Source organism: Triticum aestivum, chromosome 1A (genome assembly GCF_018294505.1).
Source record: "Triticum aestivum cultivar Chinese Spring chromosome 1A, IWGSC CS RefSeq v2.1, whole genome shotgun sequence".
NCBI lineage: Eukaryota > Viridiplantae > Streptophyta > Magnoliopsida > Poales > Poaceae > Triticum > Triticum aestivum.
Genome location: NC_057794.1, coordinates 78,887,538 through 78,896,001, shown reverse-complemented (window position 1 = coordinate 78,896,001; position 8,464 = coordinate 78,887,538). Strand labels below are relative to the sequence as shown.

At 47.8% G+C, this 8,464-nt stretch overlaps 1 protein-coding gene across 1 annotated transcript; it reads left to right on the top strand.

Moving 5' to 3' along the window:
• The first annotated feature begins 2,049 nt into the window (after nt 1–2,049).
• Nucleotides 2,050–3,841, top strand: LOC123098307 (tryptamine hydroxycinnamoyltransferase 2). The gene is made up of 2 exons (XM_044520305.1): nt 2,050–2,513; nt 2,641–3,841. The coding sequence occupies exons 1-2, from the start codon at nt 2,142–2,144 to the stop codon at nt 3,583–3,585; spliced, it is 1,317 nt and encodes a 438-aa protein (XP_044376240.1). The 5' UTR covers nt 2,050–2,141; the 3' UTR covers nt 3,586–3,841.
• Nucleotides 3,842–8,464: the final 4,623 nt, after the last annotated feature.

Here is an 8,464-nt window from a genome sequence, read left to right as displayed (position 1 = left end):
AGAGGTGAGATAAGAACTACCCTCATGCCGATCGTCATGATGGTCAACACGTACGTACGAGAGAGGGTGTGTTTCAGTTGTATTGCACTCCTAAACTAGTGATCGGCGAACTCATTTCCAATGTGATCCGTCAATCATAATGCGTGATTAATTAGGGAGTGACCGTGGAATCGTGTGTACGTGTGCGCTTGCGTCCTCCCAATTTATAACAAAAAGCATGCAATGTTCACACGGGCTACGTTGCTTTTTCAGAGAGATCATACATCATGCATCTTCGAGCGCTCGCGTCACAGGCGTTACTTGCGCGCACTCTTTTTTTTAGCATTTTATTCTTTCTTTTTTAGCATTACTTGCGCGCACTCTTGAGTAAACAAAACTTGCCGCGAAGAATCGATTCAGGGAGAAGCCGCCCAACAAGACAAAGTAAGATCGTCTCTCCAGATTGAGTTAGGTGTGCATCCCTTTCCTTGCTATTACCCTTTGCCTTTGCACGTAGCCGTGCAGCCGTGAGATCAGCGTTGGTCGATCTCATCCGTACTTACCTGATCATGCACGGATGCACCTAGGTAGCTATTATCTTACCTATCAAGATAACATTGTCGACTAACAAAGCATATATTCGCTACGTGGAACACGATTGTTGGCACACATCGGCGGGGCACGCATGCATGTAGTAGTGCAAAATCAAAATTCATATATGATTACGTCAAGATTTGAAAAATGGTTTTGTGAGTAGGGGCTTAATCCATACTACTACCCATGGCCGTGCACCCAAGAGATCGGTGTTGGTCCATCTAGTCCATACTACTACCCGCCTGATCATGCACCTGGGCAGGATATGATCTTACCTACCAAGATATTACACCGTTGACTAACCAAGCAACAAGCGTGTACTGGAGATGCTAAATCTTATGCTTTTTGTCCTTTCGTGAGAGTACATCAAACACATCATGCTATCATCACTGATACTTAAGAGTGCAACCAAAAAAACGAATTATACACCGTACGATTAAGGTAGCTCTGCTAATTCCATATATATTCCCCGGAACCCAGAGGTGCCACGAAGTTTGGCTGAAGTTTGATCCGGTCACTACGTACTACTCCCTCCGTTCTCAAATATAAGTCTTTTTAAAGATTCTAATAAAAATAACTACATACAAACAAAATAAGTGAATTTATATATAGTCTAAAAAAGTCTACATATATTCGTATATTATAGTTCATTTGAATTTTTAAACTTATATTTAAAAATGAAGGGAGTAGTCTTTTAGTAGGGTCTATAGTCATGGCTGAGCATCTACGCGCAACTTCAAGGTAGCTCATCCACAACTAAATAATGAAACCTGCCGTAGACTGACATGCTGTGTGGACGAGGTTCGTTTAGAAAACCTAGTATTTAGGGCTCCTTTGATTCAAAGGAATTGCATAGGATTTTTGGAGGATTTAAACCCTTAGGTATTTTTCCTGTGATGCTCGTTTGATTCGTAGGATTGGCATCCTTAGAAATTTTTCCATATGATTCATTTGTACTACATTTTGGAGGAAAATTTGCATCCACTCAAACCTCTTTGTAGAATTCCTTTATTTTTTTATGCTATCAAACATTCTTTCAAATCCTGTAGGATACTATGGGACATGTCACCCTATTCCTGCATTTTTCCTATTCCTTCATTTTGACAATCCTGTGAAACAAAGAGGCCCTTATTTTGGAGGCACAACTTGCTGGCCAAGGTTGAAGAAGACGCGGAGAGGAGACTGTTGTCGGAAGGCCGAGAATTCAACAGGGAATGTTGTACGTACGAACACCACTCTCTCTTGGCATGCCAGGAGAGGACACGCGCTTACAAATCATCTTTGCGCCGTTAGCCAGAAAATCGAGTAGCCACACGCACGCACGCACCTTGGCGGGGTTGGTGCTCGTGGCGTCAACGTTACCAACCCAAATTTTGACTAACCAGCCAGCCTATTAACTTACCTTCGAGGGTATTCGGCCTGGCCGGCTGGCGCCAAAAAAATCCCACCGCCTATATATACATGCACGCACTAACCTACGCTAACCCAACGACCCACACAACACAACGAGCCACACAACACAAACACATACGATCATTAGTTAGCTTGCAACCTTGGCTGCTCCAGCAATGGCAGTGACGGTGGAGATCACGCAGAGCACGGTGCTCGAGCCCTCACGGGAGTCGGCCCGCGGCGGCGGCAAGAAGGTGCCTCTCACCGTCTTCGACCGCGCCTCCACGGACGGGTACATCCCGGCCGTCTTCGCGTGGAACGCGCCGGCGCCGACCAACGAGGCGCTCAAGGCCGGCCTCGTCGCCGCCGTCGCCAGGTTCCCGCACCTTGCCGGGAGGTTCGCTGCCGACGACCACAGCCGGAAGTGCTTCCACCTCAACGACGCCGGGGTGCTTGTCCTCGAGGCCACCGTGGAGGCGGACCTTGCCGACGCGCTGGCGCACGACGTGTCCGCGCACATCAACGAGCTCTACCCGAAGGCCGAAAAGGTGATGAGATGCAGAGTCTTTTTACACGTCCAAATACGAGTTTCTACACGTAACATAAAGCACATTAGATATCAGTACTGTAGGGTTGAAAAGATGCTGATGATTTTGACAATATCTTGGGTTGCAGGAACGTGCGAATGAGCCCATCTTCCAGGCGCAGCTGACGAGGTACGCGTGCGGCGGTCTGGTGATCGGCACCGCCTGCCACCACCAGGTTGCCGACGGTCAGTCCATGAGCGTCTTCTACACCGCGTGGGCCAGCGCCGTCCGCACCGACTCGGCAGTCCTCATGTCACCGTTCGTCGATCGCTCGGCCACCGTTGTCCCCCGAAGGCCACCGACGCCGGCGCATGATCACCGGAATATCGAGTTCAAGGGCGAGCTCAGCCGGAGCCACTCCTATGGTGTCCTCCCCATGGACAGGATCAAGAACCTGGCCGTGCACTTCCCGGACGAGTTCGTCGCCGACCTCAAGGCCCGTGTGGGCACGCGCTGCAGCACGTTCCAGTGCCTCCTTGCGCACGCGTGGAAGAAGATCACGGCGGCGCGGGATCTGGCGCCGGACGATTTCACGCAGGTGAGGGTCGCCGTCAACTGCCGCGGCCGCGCAAAGCCTCCCGTGCCCATGGACTTCTTCGGGAACATGGTGCTCTGGGCGTTCCCGAGGATGCAGGTCCGGGACCTCCTGTCCAGCAGCTACCCAGCGGTGGTCGGCGCCATCCGGGACGCCGTCGCGCTCGTCGACGACGAGTACATCCAGTCGTTTATCGACTTCGGGGAGGCGGAGCGCGGCGTGATTGAAGACGGCGGCGAGGAGCTGGCGTCGACGGCAGCGACGCCGGGCACAATGTTTTGCCCTGACCTGGAGGTTGACAGCTGGCTCGGGTTCCGCTTCCACGACCTCGACTTTGGCTGCGGGCCGCCCTGCGCGTTCCTACCGCCGGATCTGCCCATCGAAGGAATAATGATCTTCGTGCCGTCCTGCGACCCCAAGGGCGGTGTCGACCTCTTCATGGCGCTCGATGACGAACACGTCCAGACCTTCAAGCAGATATGCTACTCCATGGACTAGTCATCTAGAGACCATATAGTATACTCGTATAGATATGCACAAGAGAGTAACACAACAATATTATACTCCCTAAGAACTGCCTCCTTGCGTGCTTAACTGCATACTTGGCTCATTGGCTTGTACTCATGTAATCATAGTCCATAACATGTTTGCAAAGATTGGTGTACTTTATTTGTAGTAATTAGAACATGATAGCGCGTGTTGCTGCGCCTGTCTATCTCCAAAAATAATGAATTTGAAAATAAATATATGGAAAATAAAGACATAATAAATTTCAAAAGTGATTGAGATGCCTGGTAGAATTTGAATTGTGATGTGTTGATGTGATGGTGTGGTATTTTCTTACAAATCAAACTTCAAGGTTTGTATTTTGCTATTTTCGAGATGTATATAAAAAATTCAAATTTGGTTCATGAGTCATTACAGAACAACAAAATCTTACTAATGCATTGACCTTATTATATTACACAAGGAAGAAGGATATTAGAACATTGGTATAGTTCAAACAAGTACGCATTTGGATACATCTTCCACCCTATAAACTGGACATGTACCTTTAGTGTTTGATACATAATCTCACAAAATAACATAATGCATTCCGTTACCTTGTTTTGTTTTTATTTTTATAATCATCCACGCATTCACATTCTCGATTCCCATGAAGAAGTTGGTTTATACAGATCTATACGAACGGAGGATCATTTTTTTCCTAGAGGAGCATCTCGGGAAATAGGGTTAGCCCGGCGCGAGGAAAACTGTTCGACCAGGCCTGCTCGGGAATATGGATATGCTTTGTGCACATTGGAGTCGACCTGGGCCGTCTGTCTATTAAGGCCGGGTTACGGATGAAAGTTGTGGCTCATTTTGCGGAGTAGCAGCCCGCGAACGGTGGTTCGTTTGTGCGTGACGACCTGGACAACCAAAGCGAATCCATTGCATTCGTACACATGATCTGACGGTTGAGAGGTCCAAATCACTGTGGAGGCTCATAGGTAGCCGAGTCTTACTGTTTAGTAATAATAACACAGAGAAAAGAAGCACACCACCGCCACACTCTGCACCTACACAATGTGACCTGATTTGGGCTGTTTTTGGGCCAGTCAATATGCTACTGGGTTGAATCCTAAAAAAAACTATGCACCCAGCTCTCCCCCGTGTCTTTGTTTTTTGTATTTCTTTCTTAGTTACCCCTACTACCTCTTGAGCATTGCATTGGTTTTCCCTTGAAAAGGAAAGGGTGATGCAGCAAAGTAGCGTAATTATTTCCCTTAGTTTTTGAGAACCAAGGTATCAATCCAGTAGCAGATTACACGCAAGTCCCTCGTACCTACACAAACAAATAAGAACCTCGCAACCAACGCGATAAAGGGGTTGTCAATCCCTTCACAGTCACTTACAAGAGTGAGATCTGATAGAGATAATAATAATAAGATAAATATTTTTGGTATTTTTATGATATAGATTGAAAATAAATATTACAAAATAAAATAGATTGGAAACTTATATGATAAAAGATAGATCCGGGGGCCATAGGTTTCACTAGTGGCTTCTCTCAAGATAGCATAAGTATTACGTGTTGGAAATATGCCCTAGAGGCAATAATAAAATGGTTATTATTATATTTCCTTGTTCATGGTAATTGTCTATTGTACATGCTATAATTGTGTTATCCGGAAATCGTAATACATGTGTGAATACATAGACCACAACATGTCCCTAGTGAGCCTCTAGTTAACTAGCTCGTTGATTAATATATAGTCATGGTTTCCTGACTATGGACATTGGATGTCATTGATAACGGGATCACATCATTAGGAGAATGATGTGATGGACAAGACCCAATCCTAAGCATAGCACAAGATCGTGTAGTTCGTTTGCTAGAGCTTTTCCAATGTCAAGTATCATTTCCTTAGACCATGAGATCGTGTAACTCCCGGATGCCGTAGGAGTGCTTTGGGTGTACCAAACGTCACAACGTAACTGGGTGACTATAAAGGTATACTACAGGTATCCCCGAAAGTATCTGTTGGGTTGACACGGATCGAGACTGGGATTTGTCACTCCGTATGACGGAGAGGTATCTCTGGGCCCACTCGGTAATGCATCATCATAATGAGCTCAATGTGACCAAGTGTTTGGTCACGGGATCATGCATTACGGTACGAGTAAAGTGACTTGCCGGTAACGAGATTGAACGAGGTATTGGGATACCGACGATCGAATCTCGGGCAAGTAACGTACCGATTGACAAAGGGAATTGAATACGGGATTGATTGAATCCTCGACATCGTGGTTCATCCGATGAGATCATCGTGGAACATGTGGGAGCCAACATGGGTATCCAGATCCCGCTGTTGGTTATTGACCGGAGAGTCGTCTCGGTCATGTCTGCGTGTCTCCCGAACCCGTAGGGTCTACACACTTAAGGTTCGGTGACGCTAGGGTTGTAGAGATATTAGTATGCGGTAACCCGAAAGTTGTCCGGAGTCCCGGATGAGATCCCGGACGTCACGAGGAGTTCCGGAATGATCCGGAGGTGAAGATTTATATATAGGAAGTCCAGTTTCGGCCATCGGGAAAGTTTCGGGGGTAATCGGTATTGTACCGGGACCACCGGAAGGGTCCCGGGGGTCCACCGGGTGGGGCCACCTATCCCGGAGGGCCCCATGGGCTGAAGTGGGAGGGAACCAGCCCCTGGTGGGCTGGTGTGCCCCCATGGGCCTCCCCCTGCGCCTAGGGTTGGAAACCCTAGGGGTGGGGGGCGCCCCACCTGACTTGGGGGGCAAGTCCCCCCTTGGCCGCCACCCCCCCTTGGAGATTGGATCTCCTAGGGCCTGCGCCCCCTAGGGGGCCTATAATATAGTGGGGGGGAGGGCAGCCGCACCCAAGTCCCTGGCGCCTCCCTCTCCCCTCGTAACACCTCTCCCTCTTCGTTGGAGCTTGGCGAAGCCCTGCCGAGATCACCGCTGCTTCCACCACCACGCCGTCGTGCTGCTGGATCTCCATCAACCTCTCCTTCCCCTTGCTGGATCAAGAAGGAGGAGACGTCTTCCCAACCGCACGTGTGTTGAACGCGGAGGTGCCGTCCGTTCGGCGCTCGGTCATCGGTGATTTGGATCACGACGAGTACGACTCCATCAACCCCGTTCTCTTGAACGCTTCCGCTCGCGATCTACAAGGGTATGTAGATGCACTCCCCTCTCCCTCGTTGCTAGATGACTCCATAGATTGATCTTGGTGATGCGTAGAAAATTTTAAAATTCTGCTACGTTCCCCAACAGTGGCATCATGAGCTAGGTCTATGCGTAGTTTCTATGCACGAGTAGAACACAAGTTGTTGTGGGCGTTGATTTTGTCAATTTACTTGCCGTTACTAGTCTTATCTTGATTCGGCGGCATCGTGGGATGAAGCGGCCCGGACCGACCTTACACGTACGCTTACGTGAGACTGGTTCCACCGACTGACATGCACTAGTTGCATAAGGTGGCTAGCGGGTGTCTGTCTCTCCCACTTTAGTCGGATCGGATTCGATGAAAAGGGTCCTTATGAAGGGTAAATAGAAATTGGCATATCACGTTGTGGTTTTGGCGTAGGTAAGAAACGTTCTTGCTAGAAACCTATAGCAGCCACGTAAAAACTTGCAACAACAATTAGAGGACGTCTAACTTGTTTTTGCAGCATGTGCCATGTGATGTGATATGGCCAAAAGGATGTGATGAATGATATATGTGATGTATGAGATTGATCATGTTCTTGTAATAGGAATCACGACTTGCATGTCGATGAGTATGACAACCGGCAGGAGCCATAGGAGTTGTCTTAATTTATTTATGACCTGCGTGTCAACATAAACGTCATGTAATTACTTTACTTTATCGCTAACCGTTAGCCATAGTAGTAGAAGTAATAGTTGACGAGACAACTTCATGAAGACACGATGATGGAGATCATGGTGTCATGCCGGTGACGACGATGATCATGGCGCCCCGAAGATGGAGATCAAAAGGAGCAAAATGATATTGGCCATATCATGTCACTATTTGATTGCATGTGATGTTTATCATGTTTTACATCTTATTTGCTTAGAACGACGGTAGCTTAAATAAGATGATCCCTCACAATAATTTCAAGAAAGTGTTCCCCCTAACTGTGCACCGTTGCGAAGGTTCGTTGTTTCGAAGCACCACGTGATGATCGGGTGTGATAGATTCTAACGTTCGAATACAACGGGTGTAAGCCAGATTTACACACGCAATACACTTAGGTTGACTTGACGAGCCTAGCATGTACAGACATGGCCTCGGAACACGGAAGACCGAAAGGTCGAACATGAGTCGTATAGAAGATACGATCAACATGAAGATGTTCACCGATGATGACTAGTCCGTCTCACGTGATGATCCGACACGGCCTAGTTGACTCGGATCATGTATCACTTAGATGACTAGAGGGATGTCTGTCTGAGTGGGAGTTCATTAAATAATTTGATTAGATGAACTTAATTATCATGAACTTAGTCTAAAACCTTTGCAAAATGTCTTGTAGATCAAATGGCCAACGCTCATGTCAACCTCAACTTCAACGCGTTCCTAGAGAAAACCAAGCTGAAAGATGATGGCAGCAACTATACGGACTGGGTCCGGAACCTGAGGATCATCCTCATAGCTGCCAGGAAAGCATATGTCCTAGAAGCACCGCTAGGTGAAGCACCCATCCCAGAGAACCAAGACGTTATGAACGCTTGGCAGTCGCGTGCTGATGATTACTCCCTCGTTCAGTGCGGCATGCTTTACAGCTTAGAACCGGGGCTCCAAAAGCGTTTTGAGCAACACGGAGCATATGAGATGTTCGAAGAGCTGAAAATGGTTTTCCAAGCTC